Source organism: Peromyscus leucopus, chromosome 1 (genome assembly GCF_004664715.2).
Source record: "Peromyscus leucopus breed LL Stock chromosome 1, UCI_PerLeu_2.1, whole genome shotgun sequence".
Lineage (NCBI taxonomy): Eukaryota > Metazoa > Chordata > Mammalia > Rodentia > Cricetidae > Peromyscus > Peromyscus leucopus.
Window position 1 is genome coordinate 147,989,267 of NC_051063.1, and position 22,638 is coordinate 148,011,904.

At 39.3% G+C, this 22,638-nt stretch overlaps 1 protein-coding gene across 6 annotated transcripts in view; it reads left to right on the forward strand.

Moving 5' to 3' along the window:
- The window catches only part of Tjp1 (tight junction protein 1), a 259,549-nt gene that overhangs the window by 215,496 nt on the left and 21,415 nt on the right, over positions 1–22,638 (forward strand). For all 6 annotated transcript variants that reach the window (XM_028872824.2, XM_028872826.2, XM_028872827.2 and 3 more), the window contains 11 exons: positions 337–484; positions 9,779–9,918; positions 10,526–10,631; positions 13,127–13,277; positions 15,509–15,617; positions 16,986–17,205; positions 17,484–17,668; positions 17,786–17,881; positions 20,643–20,725; positions 21,476–21,686; positions 21,945–22,045. In XM_028872824.2, the coding sequence (XP_028728657.1) occupies positions 337–484; positions 9,779–9,918; positions 10,526–10,631; positions 13,127–13,277; positions 15,509–15,617; positions 16,986–17,205; positions 17,484–17,668; positions 17,786–17,881; positions 20,643–20,725; positions 21,476–21,686; positions 21,945–22,045 (1,550 nt within the window). The remainder of the gene's footprint in view (positions 1–336; positions 485–9,778; positions 9,919–10,525; positions 10,632–13,126; positions 13,278–15,508; positions 15,618–16,985; positions 17,206–17,483; positions 17,669–17,785; positions 17,882–20,642; positions 20,726–21,475; positions 21,687–21,944; positions 22,046–22,638) is intronic.

A 22,638-nucleotide genomic window follows, 5' to 3' on the forward strand; every position in this document is an offset into this window, starting at 1 on the left:
CATCTGCCTCTGCCTCCCAAGTGCTGGGGTTAAAGGCATGTGCCACCACTACCCAGCCCTTCACAGTTGATTTCTTAAAGTACTAGGAGAATTGGATATGTTTGAGTGAAACGATAATTTTCAAACATCTAAAACTTAGATGTACATTATTGTGTGTGTTTGTGTCTTGTCTGTCTTTGTCACTATACACAAATGCTAGAAGTTTTGGTTTGATCACTGGAGATGATATTAATGCTTAAAATTATATATTTTATGTGAAATACACTTCTGGCTTATTTGAATACTTTACACTTTATTATAATCATTTCATGGGAAAATACTCTTCTTATTTAACAGATATTTCAGAAATTCAATCACTAGCATCAGATCATTCAGGTCGCTCTCATGACAGGCCTCCCCGCCGCAGCCAGTCACGATCTCCTGACCAACGCTCAGAGCCCTCTGATCATTCCAGACAGTCTCCACAGCAGCCCAGCAATGGCAGGTAATAACAGTCTTACTTAAAACAAAATGCAATTCTAAAATAAAATAAACTTAGAAGATAGATTTTTCTTTTATTATTTAAGAGGAGGTTTGTTTTTTTCCTCAGTGTAAACACTAACTAGAAGATAGTCAAGGTGCTAGGTAGTACATTTAATAGGTAGGTAAGTCAGGAAGTATCTGTCACTCACTCACTACTCAACTCTAGCTTGTAGCACAGAAGCAGCTATAGACGAGTGGACATGGTTGTGTTCTACTGTATGGCTATTAGGAAAGATAGCTTGTTTAGTTGGCAGGTTCCTCACAAAACGAAGAATGGAACCACTGTATACCCTCCTCCTGAGTGTCTACCTGGGAGAGAGAAAGTGACCATCCTTAAGAAATATCCACACCCCTACTTTGAGATAGATCTTTATTTACAGTAACCACAGTAAAGAGATAGCTTGTCCATCATGGATAAAAACACAGGGACAGGCATATGTAATGGAGTAATTATTCAGTGCTGAAGGAGGAACTCCATCGCTTTCAGTAACATGAACATACCCAGGATAATGCTAGGGCACAGAAAAACACACCATGCAATCTTATCTCTGGAATCCAAGACAGTTGAACTCACAGAAAGAGGAAAGTGTGGGAGATGTTGGTCACACAAGTACAGGTTTTGGAAGCCTAATGTACTTTGTGATAACTATGGTTAATATTTACTTGAATTTTAATAAAAATATTAAGTATTCTCATCATATACTAATATTTGAGGTGACTTAATTGCTGTAATTTTTAGTGATATATATATATATATCCAAGTAGTCACATTGAATACCTTAGATGTAATTTTGTTGATTATATCACAGTAAAGGTAGGAAGAGAAAAAATCCAGTCTCAGAGCTGAAGAGACAGTTTATAGCTAGAAAGTGTTGACTTTAGACTTATCTGCATGCAGATGTTACCTGAAACCTGAGAAATCACAGCAATTGTTAAGAGAAACTATTTGAAGAAGGGCCAAGAACTGGACTCCAGCGAGTGTGTGTCTTTAGTGAGCAGGCAAGAGAAGACTGAGAGCTCTCAATGCTTCTTAAACATAGTACTTTCTGGGACGGGGGTGTACTGCAGTTGGTAGGAGTCCTTGTCTAGCTTGCATCAAGCCCTGGGGTTGATTCCCCCAGTGCCACATAAAACTAGACATGGAGCCACATGTCTGAAATCCCAGCACTCAGTAGGTAGAGACAGGAAAACTGGAAGTTCAGGGTCATTCTGAATTGTATAATGAGTGTGTTAGTCAGGGTTACTATTGCTTTGATAAAACACCATGTTTGAAGCAACTTTGGGGCAGAAAGGGTTTATTTGACTTACTCTTCTATATCATAGTTCATCACTAGGGAAGTCAGGACAGGAACTCAAGCAGGTCAGGATCCTGGAGGCAAAAGCTGAAGCAGAGGCCATGGAGGGGAGCTGCTTACTCTTTTGCTGTCCATGGCTCGCTCAGCCTGCTTTTTTTTTAAACTTTTATTGATGTGTGTGTGTGTGTGTGTGTGTGTGTGTGTGTGTGTGTGTATTTCACATCATGCATCTTGATCCCACTTATCTTCCCATTCTCTTGAATCTGCCCTCTGCTCTTGCAACCTGCCCCCCACCAAACAAAACAAAATTTAAAAGAAAAAGCAAACAAAAAAGAAGGGTGTGTGTTCTCACACCCTCAGGGCTGGTTCACCTGTACAGGCAACAACAGGGTCTAGTGTGCTGTACATCGGCCTACTTTTTTACAGAACCCAGGACCACCAGCCCAGGGATAGCGCCACCCACAATAGACTTCCCCATCCATCATGAATTAAGAACATGCCCTACAGGCTTATCTATAGCCCAGTGTATTTTCTCAATTGAGGTTCCCTCCTCTCTGACGACTCTAGCTTGTGTCAAGTTGACAAACTAGTCAGCACAGTGAGTTTGAGGTCAGCCCAGGACACAAGAGACCCTATCTCAGAAAATACCCACCACCACCCAAAACCCAAAGGAATACTGTTAAAACTGCATTCGTAATGGTAAGGAGCAGCAAAGGCTGCGTAAGTAGCAGCAGCTCTTCTGGTTTCTGTCATTACACCTTCTTTAGCTTTTAGGGATAGGAACTTCATCCTTTGTATACTTTAAGCTTTGGCATCAATTATGTGAGTCTTTGTCTTTATTTTAAACTTGAAATGGTCTTTAAAGGACTATTAGATATAAACATAAAATTTGTTTATTGTTTTACAACTGATTGTTTTTACGTTGTAAAACTGCAAACTATTTATTTTTCAATGTCCCCTCTTAAGGGGATTCAGCCACAAATGCACATGGAGATGGCACTAATATCTCTGATGGGGGCCATGGAGGCAGCGATAACTTAGCACATCCCTTACACCTAGAAACTGTGCTGATACCCACAATTTTCCTTTAAGAAAAGGAATAGTAGTAACTAGAGTCTCAACAATTTAGCCACTTTTGAGTGTAGACAAATTCTAAATCTTAGGAAGATCCTTTTGTTTTATTGTGTTGTTTGTTTGTTACTTTTATTAGCATATATTGTCCAAAGTACTAGGCTTTACTCTGTTACTTCCTTTCACCTTCCAGCTCCCTAATAGTCCTCTTCTGTTTCAAGTCTTTTTTTTTTTTTTTTTTTTGTACTAAATCCACATGTGACTGAAAACATGAGATACTTGTCTGTGAGTCTGTTTTATATGTCACTTAACATGGTGATCTACAGTTCTGTACATTTTTCTGTAGATGACATGGTTTTGTTCTTTGTAGCTGAATAAAACTTGTGGTTTGTGTGTGTGTGAGAGAGAGAGAGAGAGAGAGAGAGACAGACAGACAGACAGACAGAGACAGAGAAACTTTTGTCTTTATCCTCTAATCAGCAGCTAGGCTGATTCCTTAACTTGGCTGTTGGAGATAATGCAGTCATGGGTAGGCAGCTGTCTGGTTATTTGTATTTATATCTAAAAGGGATATAGAAGTTCTGTTTTTAACTTCTTGAGGTCCTGAGGAATCTGCTGATTTCCATAGTGATTGATAGGTTTTTTTCTTTTGTTGTTTTTGCAATATTTTTTGGTAAGTATTACACTTTTTTTTTTTTTTAGTGTGAACTTTGTAGATTTGTACATGGCATCATTTTTCAGTGTCAAAAGGTTGAATACCCTGGGTTCTCTCTTTCTCTGAATCATGGTCATTTGTGTTTGACCAAGGTCACACTGTGTAGCTCTGGCTGGCCTGGAACTCCCTGTGTAGCCCAGGCTGGCCTGGAACTCACAGAGATCCACCTGCCTCTGCCTCCCAAGTGCTGGAATTAAAGGCGTGCCACACTACTACCCCTGTTGTTGTTGCTTTCTCCATGGTAGGCAGTCATTAAGGGTGAAATCAAACTCATTATAGTATTCATTGGAAAGAAAGTTCTTTTTGCTATTTTGGTTTTTGTTTAGACTAAAAACTTGGCATCAATAACCGTATTTTGAAAACTCAACAATTTATTGTCCAGTCATACGGTGATGTCCACTCCCTTTTAGGAGCCTGAAGTATTTTTATATGTAGACCAGTTCTATGGCTTTATGACTTTTTAAAACTACATCATCCCAGTCCATCTGACAAGATATGCTTGTCTTTTGTGTCTGAAGTGACTTCCACAGTCACATTTAAACAGGAACAGTAATGAAAACACGTTCTAGTAAAAGCTCTGACTAATAGAGTAAGAATGAATTGTCCAGGTTTACATTTTGTTTTGTACTCATTTATTCCATAAAACTTGACAGCTCACCTGAGACCCAAGCCATTTATGTTTTAATCATTACAAAAATATATATATAGCACATCTCCTTTTTATTGAAAATAGTTGCTTCTAATGTAGTTGAAAGTGGGCTGGAGAGATGGCTCAGCGGTTAAGAGTACTGGTTGCTCTTCCAGAGGTCCTTAGTTCAATTCCCAGCAACCACATGGTGGCTCACAACCATCTGTAATGTGATCTGGTGCCCTCTTCTGGCATAAAGACATACATGCAGATAGAACACTCATATACATAAAATAAATAAATCTTAAAAAAAAAAGTAGTTGAAAAGTACTGTTTTCAAAAAAATTGAGTTTGTAACAGTCTTAAATATTCTCTTTATTGCTGTTTATTCCTCCTGAAAGAAATGCCTACACCAAATCCTGAGCGCAGTGACAGCTTTTGCTGACACAGCTCAGGACCTACCCAGGTTTGATGGGGAGATTGTGTATACAAGCAAGACATTACCAACCTAAGCTCCGGCGCTGTGTCAGGACACTGTATTTGGGATCCAGGCCTCATAACTGTTCTAGTCTGCACACAGTGTTAGAGTTCTGAGAGTCCTGACTTTTAAATGACCAAGATGTTTTGTTGGGGTGGTAGTAATAGTTTCAAAATGTTTTCTGTATTAAGAAACATATTAAGGGCTTAAGAGACGGCTCAGTGGGTAAAGCTCTTGCTAGGTAAGGGGAGTTCAAATTCCAAGAGCCCATGTAGAGTCTAGTCCTAGTTCTTCTATAACAAGGTGAGAGGTGGAGACTGGAGGACCCAGAAGCTTGCAGGCAAGCAAGCCTGGCATACACATGGCCAGACAACAAAAAGACCTGTCTCAAACAAGCTGGAAGGAGACGACAGACACCCTAATCCTTCCCAAACAGTTCCATCAATTGGAGACCCAAGTATTCAAATAGATGAGTCTATGGGGGCCATTTTCATTCAGACTACCACAGTAAATAAGAATTTTATAAGTCTGTATTTATTAAACAAAGTGGGGTTCTGTAATGATATTTTTGTTGAAGTATACCATGCATGTAGTTTGACCGTATTCACACTCTTACCTCTCTTGTCACCTCTTTTCTCTCCTGCTTGTCCTCTTCCTCTTCCCACATAGTCTCCCTTTTACTTTGATGTCACATGTATTAGCAGTTTAGGTTCTACATAGAAAAGTATAGGACATTGTTCTCTCTGAGTTTGGCTTAAGATGATGATCTCCAGTTCCATCCACTTTTCTGTAGAGGAATCATGTCATTGTTCTCTGTGACCGGATGTGTGTTGAGGTTGTTCACTTGTATGCCAACTTTGCCATAGTTTTCTCTGGGAACCATTTATCCAGAGCCGTTAGTATTCCTTAACTGCACTGTATGAAGTTTTTTCAGATATCGTACTTGATTTCTTTAGAACTTAGCATTACCAATAAGATAAAAGTTACTGAAACATCTTAATGTCATTTGAACATTGTCTACTATTTTATACATGGAGAGGTTATTTTACTTACTGATTTTTAAAAATAATTTTTCTATTTTCCTTTCTCATTATTTATTTTCTCTGTGTGTTGGGCGGGGGGAGGGGAAATGCATGTGGGCATGCATGTGCCATAGTGCATGTTTGAAGGTCAGAAGACAACCCGTGGCATTCATGTCTCCTTATACCATGTGGATCATAAGAATCAAACAGGTTATTGAGCCTGGCAGCGGCCACCTTTACCCACTGATCCATCCTTTTCATCCTTTCAGCCATATGTACTGAGTTTTAAAAATTTTAATCTTTTGTCTAAAAAGGTTCCATGTTTCCATTTTTTATTGGTGCCTTATTCTAAACAAAAATTACATTTTATATTGTTTTGTAATGCCATATTTTCTTTTTTATAAACACTTTACTTCCGGGTCTGCCCTCACCCCATCCCCTCTAGCTCTAACATGCAGAAAAGGACAGAGAGCAGGATGTTATTCATAAGTATTCAGTGGAGTCCATAAGTGATGGCTTTTTCCCATGCTCTTTACAACTTGACAGATAGATTGTTTTTGAGTGCGGCAGATTCTTACTATATTCATTTGTATTACCGGTGCCTTGTTATAAATGTCTGAAACAGACTAGTTAAATCTTTGTTACCTGAGCTTACATACAAATGAATAAAGCAGATAAGATTAAAAATGTCAGAAGTAATTCTTGCTATTGCATAGCGGCACACAGACTATCAGGTAGTCTGATGGTAAGGGAGGAAAGTCTGAGGTACTCTGCTTAGGAAAGGAACCTTCTCTTCAGTCCTATCAGCTTAAATGAGAAGAAAAAACCAGCAGGATGAAGAGCATTCCAGACTAAGACCTAATGTGCTGTTCCTGAAATGGAAACACTTGACTTGTTGGAAGAACAGCAAAAGGAGCCATGAGGCCAGCTCTCAAGAACCTTTGAGTGATTAGACATTCAAAAAAGGTTACTTTGTTTTGGAAAATTGGTTAGTGGTAGTGTAACAATGCTAAAAAAAAGTCCATTAAAGGACCACTAAGTGCTTCTTTTTACCAGGATGTTTTAAAAAGCTGTTTATTACATTTAGCATGTCCAAGTGAGTGGATATTGATGGTAGTTCTGAACTTGGTGAGCCAGCTGTTCCTTTTGGTTCTCAGGTAGTAACTGCAGCTTTGTTATGCTTTGTGCAGGGTGATCTGAAGGAAGGCGTAGAGATACGCTTTTCTGGTCACTCAGAACCAAGATGTGATGATGCTGAAGACAAAATGGGAAATTTAAAAATAGGCAGTTCTTTTATATATGTAAAAGGTAGGAACTGTCTGACCAACCTTATTTACAGATGAAGAACTGTAGAAAGGTCCTGTTGCCGTTAAGAAAGTAAGATCACTGTGATACTGTTCTCTAGCTGTAAAACCCACAGAACACCTCAAACTGTTGGCTCTAGATATTATCAGAGTGCAGGATAATTGTACCACCAGCAAAAGCCCAATGACAACAGTGAGAAGCAGGCCTCTGCAGTCTAAGTCTTTCTTCAGCTGCTTCTTATTAAACTGAAATGAGTTGGGCTGTCTTGTTCCTAAATTGTCCATTTTGGACTGTCAAGATGGTGGGTGGGTGGGTGTAGGCACTCACCACTGAATCTTAACAGTCTTAGTTGCATACCCAGGACCAGATCTCCACATGCCTGTTGTGGCATTACACACACACACACACACACACACACACACACACACACACACACACACACCCAAAAAACCAATTTTTTTTTCTATTTCCACAAAATTTATATTTTTGAGCAGCCAAAAACCATTTTCCCTTTGAGTTTGAGTGGACTAATTAGTAGTTGTTAGTGACCGTTAACACAGAAAGCTCTGCCTGGAGAGATGGTTTAATCGCTGCAGTGCTTGCTACACAAGTGGAAGGACCTGAGTTTGGACCCTTAGCACCCATGTAAAAATCTTGGTGTAGTGGCCCGCACCTGTGATCCCTGATTTGGGGACAAAGGCAGGCAGGATACTGGGGCTCACCAGCCAGAGCCAGCCAGTCTAGCCAAATGTCAGAGTTCCAGGCTCAGTGAGACACTGTCTCCAAAGAAAGGGTAGAGAGTGATTGTAGAAGACACTTGATGTCAACCTCTGGCCTCTGCTTCTGCATGCACTTGCATGCACATAGGCACACAGACTCACTCTTTTTCTCTCTCAGTTGTATGCAAAGTAGTACCATAAAATATATATCTAAATTGTCCCCTGAAACTCACTTTCATTTTCAGAATGAAATGAAATTTCTGAAGCTACAGCTAACCCCCTCATCCAACACACACACCACACACACACACACACACACACACACACACACACACACACACGAGAGAGAGAGAGAGAGAGAGAGAGAGAGAGAGAGAGAGAGAGAGAGAGAGAGCGCGCGCGCGCGAGCGAGCGTGTGCACGAGCCAGACTTGGTGGTTGAGGCCTCTGGCCTCTGATTCCAACTACTTGGGAAACTGGGCAAAAGAATCCATCACAAATTCAGGTCCTGGATACATCACTACTGAGCAAGTCCAAGGCAAACCTGGGTAACTTAGTGACATCTTCAGTATGGATGTTGAGGATGTTTGAATGCTAGAAGTATCAAGGAAAGCTTCATTAGTGGGCAGCTTGGCATAGCATAGCACTTGGGATTTGATCACTGGAGTGAATACAGTTTATAGGAACAATTTAAAGAAGCTAAACATAAAAGAAGGAGAGCTATAAAGCATTGGCTACTAAGAAATAAAGCTAAGTCTAAATATAAGAACAGATACACAGAGCTGTTTCTTCACTTAGTTCTGAGATGGAATGCCAACAGAAGAGGTAGTACCTCGTGTCCCTAGGCCTTGGGTGTAGCTTTCTTGGAAAAGGCTCAGCCTCTGTTCACTGAGTGTTCAGATAATTTATAGTGTATTCCTGGGTGAACTTGCAGGATGTCTGCTGTCTGGAGTGTCTGGGAAGGACATTTGTGGGAGGTATCTCATTTGGAAGCTTTGTACTGCACAGCCATTTGAGAGCAGCTTGGATAAGCCACTGGCCGCCAAGTTCTCATGCTCACCGTGTAGAAGCCTTCCAGAGGGATGCAAGCCAAGACCTGCAGGGTCTTCAGGCCACTCTACCTGCAGATTGTCACCTAACTATTACTCTTTGCTGATCTGATTGATTTATGTGTTAATTTGTTACTTTGTTTACACAGTTGATAGGCTAAGGAGTCTTTATTTCCTGTGAGTCAATTTATGTGGAGTATAAAAATTTCTTCAGATGCTATTTCATGCCATCTTTAACAACCATTTTTAATAGAGCTTCTAGCCAACCCCAAATCCCTCACTCAATGGAGCCATGCTATGTACAAGCTAAAACAAAAACATGCCAGCAAAATGGTTCAGTGGTTAAAGGTACTTGCCAGGGAAGCCTGGTTGACCAGCATTCAGTCCTTGGACCCATATGAGGGTGGTAGAAAAATGACTTCACAAAGTTGTCTTCTCGTCTCCACATGTGCACCATAGTGTTGAGGACAACCCACAAAGGATGTGCATATGCACTCACACATACACACAAATAAAACAGTGTTTTGTTTTCTTTTTACACACATACTTATCTGTGCCCTACTGAAGAAGAGTGGAATGCCTTCAGGAGGATCTTGTGAGCTTTTTGGACCCTGATGTTTGCTTCAGGGCAATGAGAAATGTGGTAGATAAACATGACTCAAAGCCTACATTTAGTGCTGATTTGTGCATGCATGTATGTCTGTATATCTGCATGTGCCATAGCACACAATTTACAGGTGTTGGTTCTCTTTCCGCCATGTGGGTCTAGCATTAAAACTCAGGTTGTCAAGTTCATTGGCAAGTGTCTTCACCCACTGAGTCATGTTGCTTGTCCCGTCCTAGTTTTACTTGCTAATTTTGGTAGCTGAGTGTGTCCCTTTTCCTGGGTTTGAAGTTGTTTTGCCTATTCTTTTCTCATGAAGTGTTTTTCAAAATCATCCTTAACTCTCCTCATGTTCTTATTGTAATAATTAGTCTCCGAAGCAGAGAGGAAGAGAGAATTTCTAAACCTGGGGCTGTCTCAACTCCTGTAAAACATGTAGATGATCATACACCCAAAGCAGTGGAAGAAGTTACAGTTGAAAAAAGTGAGAAGCAAACACCCGCTCTTCCAGGTAAGCATAACCAAAAATGCCCTGCTGTCTGGCAGACAGCAGCAGCAGCAGCTGTCAGCGTTTGCGGAAGCTTTGAAAGATGCGATCATTGTCACGATGGGAGTTTTTCTGTCTGTGCATCTCGGCTTTTTTCTGATTAGGGTGAGAATTAGTATAGATAGTAACTTTCATGAATGTTTTTATTTTGTAAATACGTATTAGTCATGTGTAACAGCTGCTTGCAGTGAGTAAGGATATTTTCCCACACTGCTCATTAAATGTTACAGAGCTGAGGGGTGACAGAGGACTTGCCATGCTGTCACTTGGCTTTGGATTCATCACACAGTACTGCAGGGATATTGTGGGGGAATATTGAATTGCCTTCAATAATTTAAAAACAAAATTATTTCAACTATTAGAACTGTTTGCTTCTCTTGTGTCTCTGTCTTGCTCTAGTTGGCTAGTGGCAGGAATGTGGCTATTAGAAAAGAAGTTTTTGCATGATGTTTAGAATGGTGGTGCAGAGAAATGCATGGACACTTTATTAATTATCTTTCTTTTAACTCTGCTTCCTGCTGGTATCTCATGATGCTTAAGTCCTGCACAATTTAAAATTTCTTTCTCTTAGAACCAAAGCCCACTTATGCCCACGTTGGACAACCAGATGTAGATTTACCCGTCAGCCCTTCTGATGGTGTTCTGCCTAATTCAACTCATGAAGATGGGATCCTTCGGTAATGCAATTTTCAAGCCACCCTGTCCTCTGTGTTTATTAGACATTTCTCAGCATGAGAATTGAAGGTCATGTTTGTATAGCATTGTGTAGCACTTGGAGTACTATAGCTAACAGCAAAGCAATGTGTTTTAATTACCACCTTCTCTTACCTAGTTCTTAGATTAGTAATTAAAGAGTAAAGATTGTTTCTACTAAGATAGCAGAATGTCCACAAGCTTTCTCTACCCTAACACTCTTAAAAGATAATACTTGTTAATCAGCACTGACATTTTGGGCTAATGTCTGTTTATTGTGAACCTCCTGTGGTGTGACATGCTTATGTACAGAGTTCCTGGCCACAGTACCAATAGCACATCTTCAGTTTTATCAGCCAAGAAGATATCTCAGTGTGCTGCCTGGAGGAAATAATTTCTAGTTGAGAAAGCTGTTGCAGAATTAGTTTTCGAGTCCATACCATTATTTACTACTGTGTAGGTAGACTTAATAGAAATTTTGTAAGCAAATTTTAAGCCTTCATAGTCTTTAAATTTGTTCCTTCTGTCATAAAAAGGACATGATGTGTGAATACTTGAAAATAAGCACATTTACTAAGGTGCAGTAGACTAAGAACTCTCCTCACCCTCAGTATTTTCTATACAAAACAATAATGTATGGGTTGTTCCCTCAGTACCCAGGCAAAAGCAGATAGCTTCAGAAATAGGTGAGTACCAGTATTAGTAATGGAAAAGCCTAGTCGCTTTGTTCATTCTTGGGATTGCTTGAAATTGTAGAAGATAACAAAGAACTTCATCTCTGGAAAGGCCTGCAGAGGGACACCAGAGAGGACTCCAGGATATCCACCGTAGTAGTAGCTGAGCCCTGAAAGTCGTTCACTCAAATATAGTTAATGGATTTGAGGGAAAAGAAATAGGTAGACTTTGTTACTGCTCATAGTTGGTGTAATGCAGAAAGGACAGAGTATAAAACTTGACATTTTCCTGAAGCTGTCATCTGGCATTGCTTTTCAAAAGCCAGATTTTTATCTTAGTGCAGATCATTCAGCCACATCAACTTTATGAGACATTCTGAACTAGTCAGGATTAGAGGAGGGTTTCCGAGGACCTAAGGGTTTTCAAGAAAATATTTAAAAGATCTGTGTATTCGTTCTTTTGGGCAAGGAATGTGTGAGATACCGTTGAGTTGTTAGAAAGTAGGACACCAAAGCAAAGGACTCAAAGCATCTACAAACATAGCTGATGAATACTTTCAGGGACAGATGGCCAAGGCTGCTAGGAGTCCTGAGTGTGACCTGTCTAACTTTTATGTTAGCTGGTTCGTTCCAGGTTACAAACAAAACAAAACAAACAAAACTCAGGTAGCCAGGCATAGTAGTGCATGCCTTTAATCCCAGAGCTTGGGAGACAGAGGCAGGTGGATCTCTGTGATTTGGAAGTCAATCTGGTCTACAGAGCAAGTTCCAAGACAGCCAGGGCTACATAGTGAGACTTTGTTTGTTTAAAGAAAAAAGGGAAGAAAGAAAAAAAGATCAATGGAGAATATTTTACAAATTACAAAAGCTATTGTAATTTTTAACTAGTCGGTTCAAAAGTAGCAGAATTCTCTCTTGACTCATTTATTCATGTATATGACTATACTTTATTTTATGTTAGATTTTAAGAATTTGATAATTGGTTAATAAATGAAAAGGAAAGAGACCTTTCTGTACTTTATATTCAGAATAGTGAGAATGAAGGTATAGTTGGTGAGGAATGTGGAGATGACAACGAGAACTTAGACGGCAGTGTAGTGCACTTCCCCTTTGCTGCTGGCTGTTCTTTAAGTTGTGCTTAAGTGTTTGCTCCCTGCTTGCATAATAGAGGGATGTGCATGCATTGTTCCTTCATTTCTGCCCAGGGAAATAAGGGACACAGATGGATGTAGGTTTGTTGAAAAATGCTGAATAATCTAATTTTCTTACTCAAAGTTAAAAAGAGCTGCAGATTAAGGGAACTACAAAGAGCCCACCGATGACCAGACTTAAATCCACTGTCCATTGGTTGTAGAGATTATAACAGACCCTGCTTGTATACTTTCTCATATTAAGAAAATTACTGAACTTTATGCATCAGTTTCTTTTACTTAGATTAAATGAGACTTTCATTTATCTAGTGGGATTGGTGTAGAAAAGTAGTTTTTGTTTTTTAGTTATTAGGAATTTGCCATATATATATCTTCTCAAGAATAGGGAAAACATTGTTTATAAGGACAATTAAAAAGCAGTCATAAGATTATTTCTTTGTCAAATTTAGATATTTCAAAATTTATTTTCTAATAAGAAATTTAGAAAGTCTGTTAAATCTCGTTTTGGATTCTAATCTAGGTTTTATCTAGTAAATGAGTGCTATGTAGGAGGCTTTAGAAATGATGGTCCTTTACTCCGTTCTGAATGTAGTTGTTGCTTTAGCAGCCTGCTGTGACTTTTAACTGTTTGAAATGAAATATCTGTTTTAACAGGCCCAGCATGAAACTGGTAAAATTCAGAAAAGGAGATAGTGTGGGTTTGCGACTAGCTGGTGGAAATGATGTCGGAATATTTGTAGCTGGCGTTCTAGAAGATAGCCCTGCAGCCAAAGAAGGCTTAGAGGAAGGTGATCAAATTCTGAGGGTATGTCAGTATATCATCTTATGTGGATTCGAAAGTCTTAGATCATCAGATGCCAGGCATAACAGACCGACGGTTGTGATTTGATTATAATTTATGTACATTCTCTTGAACCACCCAAGTTTCCCATTAAGAATGATTAGCTCTAGTTTGCATTAGACTGGTCGCTTGCCGTTCTGCCTTTGCTCTTGTTTGCTGCTTCATTATGTTGTTAGTGGTGTTTTATTGAAGTCACTGGTATTCATAGAACCTATAAGGAAACTAAGTTTTAGATCCCTCTACTGTCTACCAAATAGTCTTTTAAAAGTTCAGTTAAACATTTGGACTGGCAAGACTGCCAGAGACCACAACTTTCGAGCCAGCAATTTGGGGTATTATTTTCTCATGGGAGTGAGTAGTCTTTATTGTAGTCCTGGCCTCTTGGACCTTCCTTATTTCAGATCCTGGCTCAGATTCAGGAGGATGGGATATCTTTCGGGCAAATCTGTAAACAGCTTGGCTTTCAACCTTCAAACCCATCATTGGCAAAAGCCAGGAGGGCTTGGGCTAGATGTAATCTCTAATGGTGCTTTTCTCCTCTTCTCTCCCCTTCCTTTCCTTAGTTGTGTTGTCTAGTACTGATGCTGTCTTCATCTGTCTCTCACTTCTCTTCTAGAGTATCCAAATGTTTGTATGTACTTGATCTGGTTGGTAAACTATGTCCCAGATTGTAGACCAGCACATCAGTCTCTCCAGTGTGAGTTGTGCAATTACTATCTCCCTCCCTCCTCTCTTCGGTGCCTCCATTCTGGTCTCTCTCTCTCAGCCTTGCTCCTCCTCCCTGTGCTGAACTGAGTTTCCCATCTGCTCTACAATCTTGTAGCTTTGTTGCCTCTTCTTTCTCTTCCTCCCTTTGGTAGTCTGGTTCTTCAGTCTCTGGTCTCCCTTTTGCTGTTGACTAGTTCACTGGGTGGTTGAGCTCCTTCCTTCCTCCCTTTGTTTTTTTTTAAATCTCTGTGGCCCTGCAGTCTGGCTTTAACCACTGTCAAATCTGAGTTTTCACAGCCATCCCTGACCAGTGTCAGCTTGGCCTCACATTTTCTATCATTTCTTAGCAGCATTTGCCTGTCAGTTCTCAAAAGCTTTCTCCCTGAGATTCTGTCCCATGACCAATGCCCTGATGCCTTGACTTCCGTAATTTGGGGACTAAATCAGTGTCCCCTGCACCTCAGTTGCTAGTCTTTATCTCAACTGAGCAGCCCACAGCCAGAATCTTTTCACCTGGGGCAGTTTCCTGTGCTTGTGACCCATCCTTGTGGCCACATTCATCTAGTCCTCCTTTCCCTTCTGATTTAAGCATGTCAAAGTCATGGCGTCATCTCTTTCTTAGCAGTTTCTCTCTGACATTGTATTAGGTTCTTCCTGATAATATCCCCCTTGTCCTCAATGCACCCTTGGCACATTTGAACACAATGTGACAATGCTGATAATACTTGAAATTCCAGCACTTAATTTCTTACTGTCTCATGATTATTTTGAGGTAATCAGGGAATACATCATTTAAAATCAGCTTCTTAATAGCTCACTGGGTTTTACATGAAAATAGTGCGTTTTGATTACTTGCCTTTTGGCCCTTTTCTTTTTGTTGTTATTAATGGAGAAAAAAATGCCAAAAGGTAATAGTAGAAATTTCCTGCCTGTTTGTAATCCTGCATAGTGACTGGTAAAAATTGGATAGATTTCATTTGAACTTAGGAATTTACTAATATAAGTGACTTACTTGAGACATAGAGCCTCCACACGAAGTTGCTGTTATGGGGCACCATAATACATATACCGTCTTTCTGATTGTTTTTTGGGTATATCATTTCCTTTTCAGCAATTAGTAAAAAAGTTAGGCTATATGGCACCTGTGTAGAATGAATATAGAATTTTAAACCTAGAGATTTCACAGTGGTAAATATACATTGTCATTTTTGGTCTAAATTGGTTAGATTTGTAACAGATTATCATTAATGTCAGGTTATATTGAAACTACTCTGAATTTACATATTTACTCACCTTTTTCATTACTTCATATTTGCTTATTTTAAATTAGAGAATATTATACTCTCCAAAGTTAAAAATTAAAACTTCCCTATTAAATGTATAGTATTGTCAAGTTAGACTTTGAAAATACTTCTTTTCTGAGTAAATAAATACATTGATATTTCTAAAAACAGCTAGCACAAATTTGTAAAATTTTATTTTGATAGGTGAACAATGTAGATTTCACAAATATCATAAGAGAAGAAGCTGTCCTTTTCCTCCTCGACCTCCCTAAAGGTGAAGAAGTTACCATATTGGCACAGAAGAAGAAGGATGGTGAGATATTGTCTGAAATGGAGAAAATTAACCTGTAGGGGTTGGAGGCCTTTCAGAGGGATTGGTTCAATTGGTTAAAGTAAATAAGGACCAGTTGTGGCAGTACATTGATGATAATCCCAGCTCTCAGGAGCCTGGCACAAGAGGATCATGAGTTCAAAGCCTGGCATGATGACTTAGGCATTTTATCTCAGTACTTGATCAGAAGAGGTAGGTGAAAGGCCAGCCTGGTGTACATAGTGAGTTCCAGGACAGCCAGGGCTACATGCTGAGACCTTATCTCAAAACAAACAAGACAAACCATTAAAAAATGTAGTTCAAAATAAATCATTCCTAGTAATGATTGAGTTTTTTGATCTCAGACAGTTAATTTTGAGGTTTTACAGTCCTACACTGTGCTCATTAACAGAACAAAATATATAGGACTTATTTATGCCATTATGATTTAAGTCAAATGCCAGCCAATCCCTTATAAGTCATAGAAAAATACTTATTTTATTGGTTATTGGAATTATAGGAAAGTGTATGTGGATAGCATCTTAAGTTTTGTACTGGTGTTTTCTAAGCAATATGTAGAATTGTTAATATTAATTTAAAGAATATGTAACTTTCCAATATTTTTTACTGAAAATTGAGTTTTTATTGGTTTTTTGTTTGTTTGTTGTCTTTGGTTTTTTTTTTTTTTTTTTTTTTTTTTTTTTTTTTTTTTTTTTTAGCTTTGGCACTATTGACATTTTGGGCCAAATATTCCTGTTCTAGGAGACACCCTGTTTGTTGTTCCATGTTTCAGAATGTGTCTTGTATCCACACACAGTTGATGAGAAGCTGTAGTACATTCCCCGCCCTGCTCCAACACACTCCATTTTTGGTTTGTTCTGATGTTCTGTTTGTTTTTGAAGTAGGGTGTTTCTTGTGGCCCATTTAGCCTGGAGCTTACTGTGTTGAAGGGGTTGATCTTGAACACCTGATCCTCCTGCCTGCCTCCCTGAGTGTAGAGTTATAGGAATGAACCAACCTAGCATGCTCAGTTGAAACAATCAAAGTTTCCTGGAAGAGTTGGGGAACAAAATTGCTCTTTGGAGCATTTGCAGATCAATTAGATGCTGTAACAGGAAGCAGAAATGGAACAAATTCATTTTTTTCTGCATCATTTCATTATGTGCAGAATGGAGGTACCATTGTATGAGGTAATGTGGAAGAACAATGAGATGAAATAATTCCAGACACAGTGAGAATTGATTGTTGATTGGGTATTATTGTAGGTTGATGTGGGCATTAGCAGGAGCATCTTCACATAATATCTTCTCTGCAAATTAATTTTTTAATCCAAGTAAGTATTGATTAATGTGTTTTTTTTTTACTCCTTAGTTTATCGTCGCATTGTAGAATCGGATGTAGGAGATTCATTCTATATTAGAACTCATTTTGAATATGAAAAGGAGTCTCCCTATGGACTTAGTTTTAACAAAGGAGAGGTGTTCCGTGTCGTGGATACCTTGTACAATGGAAAGCTGGGCTCTTGGCTAGCCATTCGAATTGGCAAAAATCATAAGGAGGTGGAACGAGGCATTATCCCCAATAAGAACAGGTACGAACACTGGGAACTCCTTCTAGTGTGAATTACCTAAGTGACGATAGATGGTTTCGGTTTCATTGAGGAATTTGGGGATACAGACAGACTTGTATTTTTCACTGTGTTCACTCACTGTACTCATAACTGACTTAATCAGTTTATACAAATTATTTTATTAAAACTGTAGAGATGTAAATTACATGTGAATTTTGATATTCCATTTCATTTCATTGTGTTTTTTTTCCTTGTTGCCTTTTAAATATTCTTGTTTATGTTCCTTTTTTCTTCATTAGAGCTGAGCAGTTAGCCAGTGTACAGTACACACTTCCTAAGACAGCAGGTGGAGACAGAGCTGACTTCTGGAGATTTCGAGGTCTTCGCAGCTCCAAGAGAAACCTTCGAAAAAGCAGAGAGGACTTGTCAGCTCAGCCAGTTCAAACGAAGTTCCCGGCATATGAGAGGGTTGTTCTTCGAGAAGGTAGTTTATTCCTGTGCTGTGGTGTCTGTCTTTTCATGGCAGTCTGTTTCAGAAAATGGAAATTACGAACTATGTCATCATCTTCTGTTTTTATTTTTCCTCCTAATTTCTCTCCAGCTGGATTCCTGAGACCTGTAACCATCTTTGGACCAATAGCTGATGTTGCCAGAGAAAAGTTGGCAAGAGAAGAACCAGATATTTATCAGATTGCAAGTGAGTAGACTGAGGCTCAGCATTGACCTTCAGTAGGCTGCAGGATATTTCTTTTGTTTGTCTTAATTCCTCCAAAGGGAACGTCTGACCAGTCTCATAAAAACAGAACTTTGTGAGAAATGCACTTTATGGCGTTCTTTTAATCCGGAGGAAGGCGGACCGATTGTTCTTTGTTCCGCCAGCTCCCTGTACTAAGAAGGATCACTGCTTTTGAGACTGTTGCTTCCTTCCTGTGAAAACTGCCTAGGCCCATGATCTCGTTGAACCTTCACAGAAATGCTGTGAGCTAAGAATTGAAGTTGAGCGGCCTGGTGAGCCTCAGAGTGGTGGTGCTAAGAAGGATTGCTACATGTCTGTTAAGTTTAAATTTTCCTTTTGATGATCACCAATGAATGGCAAAGCATGGCCTTTGTCTCAACCCTTCCTGACGGAATCGGGTGATTTTTAATCGTGGCACTAGAGAACTGTGTAGACGGGGTGAACTGTGCCGGTGCTGGTAGGGTCCTGTTGCAGCCTTCCCAGTGATGGCAGTGACCATGGAGGCAGCAGTGCTGTGCTAGTTGCACGCTGCTGCTTCTTTCCCTGAGCAGTCTGGTGGTTGAAGTACGCAAACTGGGTCATGACCATTTGACTTGCTTTAAATTACATGTGAAAACTTGAACTGCAGTTTTCTCATATTTTCAGTCTTTGTGAAAGTTAAAACAATAGTTTTGACACGTATTATCACCATCCCCAATTTCACCTCGTTATAATTTCTTCTAGTCTTTATATTTACAAAGTTTGATTTTGTGATATTTTAAAGATTTCCTTTTCTCCTTCTTAATAAATAATAGAATATTTTCCTTTTATTGTTTTTCTTGCACCTTATGACTTGACTACTTTTTCTTATGTATAGTTTCTGCCTTTTTTCTCACTGATTTATCCATGCAGGAGTATGACAGATTTTCTATAGGAAGGAGGAAACCATAGGATATGAACATTGTGCCTGTAGATTATGGGTACTACTGCTTTCCAGAGGATTGTGCCCACAGTCTTTGGTTATGAGACTCTCACTAACATTTTGAAGTTGACAATATTAGAGAATTAGCACATTACCTTTTTCATACTGCTTTTAATTTGGTTTTAATGAAATTTAATGCAGATATGTTTCCTAAAATTCAGACAAGTTGTAATAAAATTTGAGCAGATTAAAAAAATATTTTCCCACTCATTTTTTTTAGAAGTTTTTTGGTTATTGTATAGCAGAAAGTATTTCATCTGAAGAACTAAGTTTGTGGTTTTCAACTGAGGGAATGCAGTGTGAAGGATTCCAAAACTTAGCTCCAGGGGGCAGTACATTGATTACTCAGATGACATCACAGACACACTTGAGAGCTCAGATAGCCTACTTAGAAATACTCTTTTGAATTAAGGGCTTGAAGTGTTTTCTTCACCCGAAAGTCTCAGCTGATTGCTCTTCTTCATCCATGCCTGCTAGATCTTGTGTTACCCTGTCCCCGTGAAGCTGTCTTCTGATAGTCTCCTTCTGGGACATGACTGGTTTCTCGGAGCCTGTCATCCCTTCAGACCTCTGCCTTTCTGATCTGAAACTCCAGAGCCTCCTCCTTCCTGTCAGGTTTCCCTTGGTGGCCAGTCACACACGACGCTGTTGTCGTTAGTGAAGTCAAGTGACTTCTGTGCTGGTTGTTCGGAAATTGGTCCCCAGCGGCAATAGACATGTTATGAGGTAGTAGAGAAGGTTGCCAGGACGATGCCTAGGCTGCCTCACAGCTTCATTCCCAGCCCAGCAGGGCCTCGGGTCTTACAGCTCTGCCACTCTAAGTAAGGTGTCTGACTGGGACTCTCCAGGCTACAGTGTTGTTGCTGATCCCAGCCCACCAGGGCTGACTGGTGCTGTGCAGCAGCTTCCCCATGTCAGTGTGCCACACAAAGGAGACCATATGTCTTGTGTCACTGTAGAGGATGGCGGGAAACTAAGCCTCGTACCAAAACAAAAAAAATCGTTAAGCCCGTAAGTTCGGTAATTTTTAGGACCTATTTTCTTTTCCAGAATGTTAATGGGGTTGAAGAAAAAGTAAGCATTTTAAAACTCAGATTAAAAAAATGTTTACATATTTTCTTGTAGCAGATAAGAATTTATTATAATTATACTTTTCTGTATATAAAAGCAAAGTCATCAGTATAGTTTTTAAAGTCTTATCTCATATTAGATATTTATTACATTTGATAATTTTCCCTCACCCATTGGTAGTTAAATAACTTTTTATTCATGTTCTACTTATTTATTATTTAGCTTATGATTTTGATATGTTATCCTATATTTTTTGTGTGTGACTTTTTTAAGCACCACATCAGAATATTTATCTTCATTACTAAAGTTCTTGGGGGATGCTTCCTCCATTTTACTCCCAAAGCAAGTGCCTTACCTGCCTTCTATTAATCCTGGTTCTGTTGGGAACCATTGTCTGACCTACTACAGACAGGTCTTCAGGGGTCAGGGAGGACATGCTACCTCTTTTAGCAGTTTCCATCCTTTGTGGTGGAAATATTTTTTGCTTTTTTTCAGTAGATGAACAGGGGCTTTCCCTGATGACTTGCTACTGACCTCTAGTGGATAGAATCCATACTGCTAAACATGGCCGGGGTACTGCACAGCCCCATGGCCTGCTCTACTCCAGCATGTCTGTAGTGCCCAGTGTTTGACAAGGTCTGACCTAACCAATGGAAATATGTTTTGTTTTTGTCCTGTCCTCATAAATAGAAAGTGAACCTCGAGATGCTGGAACTGACCATCGTAGCTCTGGCATTATTCGCCTTCATACGATAAAGCAAATCATAGATCAAGTAAGTTATTATAAGTTAACCTGTTCTTTATAAACAATGAAGCTTATGTTTTTGATGAGATTTAATATGTAACAAAGGGGAATTTTCTGAACGTTATTACTGGTGTAGCCTAAGAAAATTAGCCCTTACTGTAGAAAAAGCATTAATAATCCTTTCAAGAAGATAGTTCTGATCAACATGAGTGGAGCCTTCATTTCTATAAAAATGGTGCTGTTTGAATGTAACTGGCAGTTGGTTATAACAGTGCCATTCAGAACGTTTGTGTATGGAAGGAAATGCCAGGAACATTAAGTTGCTTTGACTTTCACAGACTGAGCACAGGTAATTGTTGTTAGCTTACAAGTAGTGTGGCTGAGTCTTAAAAAGAGCTGATGAAGTGTTTTGTTTTTAAATAATTTGTTTATTTTTTATTTTATGTGCGTTGGTCCCCTGGAACTGGACTTACAGACAGTTGTGAGTTGCCATATGGGTGCTGGGAATTGAACCCCGGTCCTTTGGAAGAACAATTCGTGCTCTTAACCGCTAAGCCATCTCTCCAGCCCCTGAAAAGTTTTTTTTTTTTTTAAAAAAATTGGGCTGGAAATAATTGAATAACCTTTGATGACAAATTTTTTATTAAGTGGCTGCTGAGACAAAGCAATCACAAGATTTAACTAATACTGAAGTATAGCATAGCCTGTGAATTTTCCAGAAGAGAATGATTTTTAATGGTGTTCTATATCTTTGTATGTATTTTCCTTCCATCTCTAGGACAAACATGCTTTATTAGATGTAACACCAAATGCAGTCGATCGTCTTAATTATGCCCAGTGGTATCCAATTGTGGTGTTCCTTAACCCTGACTCTAAGCAAGGCGTGAAAACAATGAGGATGAGGTTATGTCCAGAGTCGAGGAAAAGTGCCAGGAAACTATATGAACGATCTCATAAACTTCGTAAAAATAATCACCATCTTTTTACAAGTGAGTATATTCAGTAGTGTAGAAGCAAAATGTTATGTTGTTCAAATGCTGAAGCTTTTATCATCTCTGCTTAGAGAACTTACTGTTGTTGATTTAAAAGCTAAAAATGTTTGGTTGAAAGGAAAAGAATAATGAATGCCTGAATAGAAATTTGCGATAGTTTTGTATTCCTCAGACTGATGATAGGCAGGGTTGGATGATTTCTCCTCACTTGTGGCAATGTTCTAACCATAAAACCACATTGTTGTTCATCTTCAGCTACAATTAACTTAAATTCAATGAATGACGGTTGGTACGGTGCCCTGAAAGAAGCCATTCAGCAGCAACAGAACCAGCTGGTGTGGGTCTCTGAGGGGAAGGTATGGAGCCTCCTACTACTTTTTACACTCGTGAAATTTCACAACTAATTGAAATGCCTTTGAGTTACCATTCTTTTCTTACGAGAGAAATATTTTTAAGTAATTTTGGAAAAGCTAGCCTTTATAATGCTTTTTGTCATTTGTTTGTAGCAGTAATAAAACTGAAAGCTTGTTATAGTTCCTACTCAACCAAATTACTAATCTAATGGGATTTTCTGTTAAAGAATTCTCAGATTACACTAAAAGCAGTTTGACTCTGCCCTATCTGACTGGGGAGCTACAGCTTTGAACTTGTCCTCCCTCAGTTTCCTCCCCTGCAGGTGAAGGGATTTCTGGCCTGAGACGGGGTTTCTGTAAAGACAGGTAGTGTGTGGGAAGCGCTGCCCCCCATGGCTGTCAGGAGCGTTGCAGGAGCCGGCAGCCCACTAAAGCTCTAGGAAACATTGCAAGGAAACACTGTGCCCACATATTTTACCATAGGAATTCTCTCCACCTCTCCCAGTGGCACCTTCAACATCCTCACAACCAACTGGAAAACAATAAACTAGTGATCTCTTTCTGGCTTTGAATTTTGGTTTTACATATACCCAATG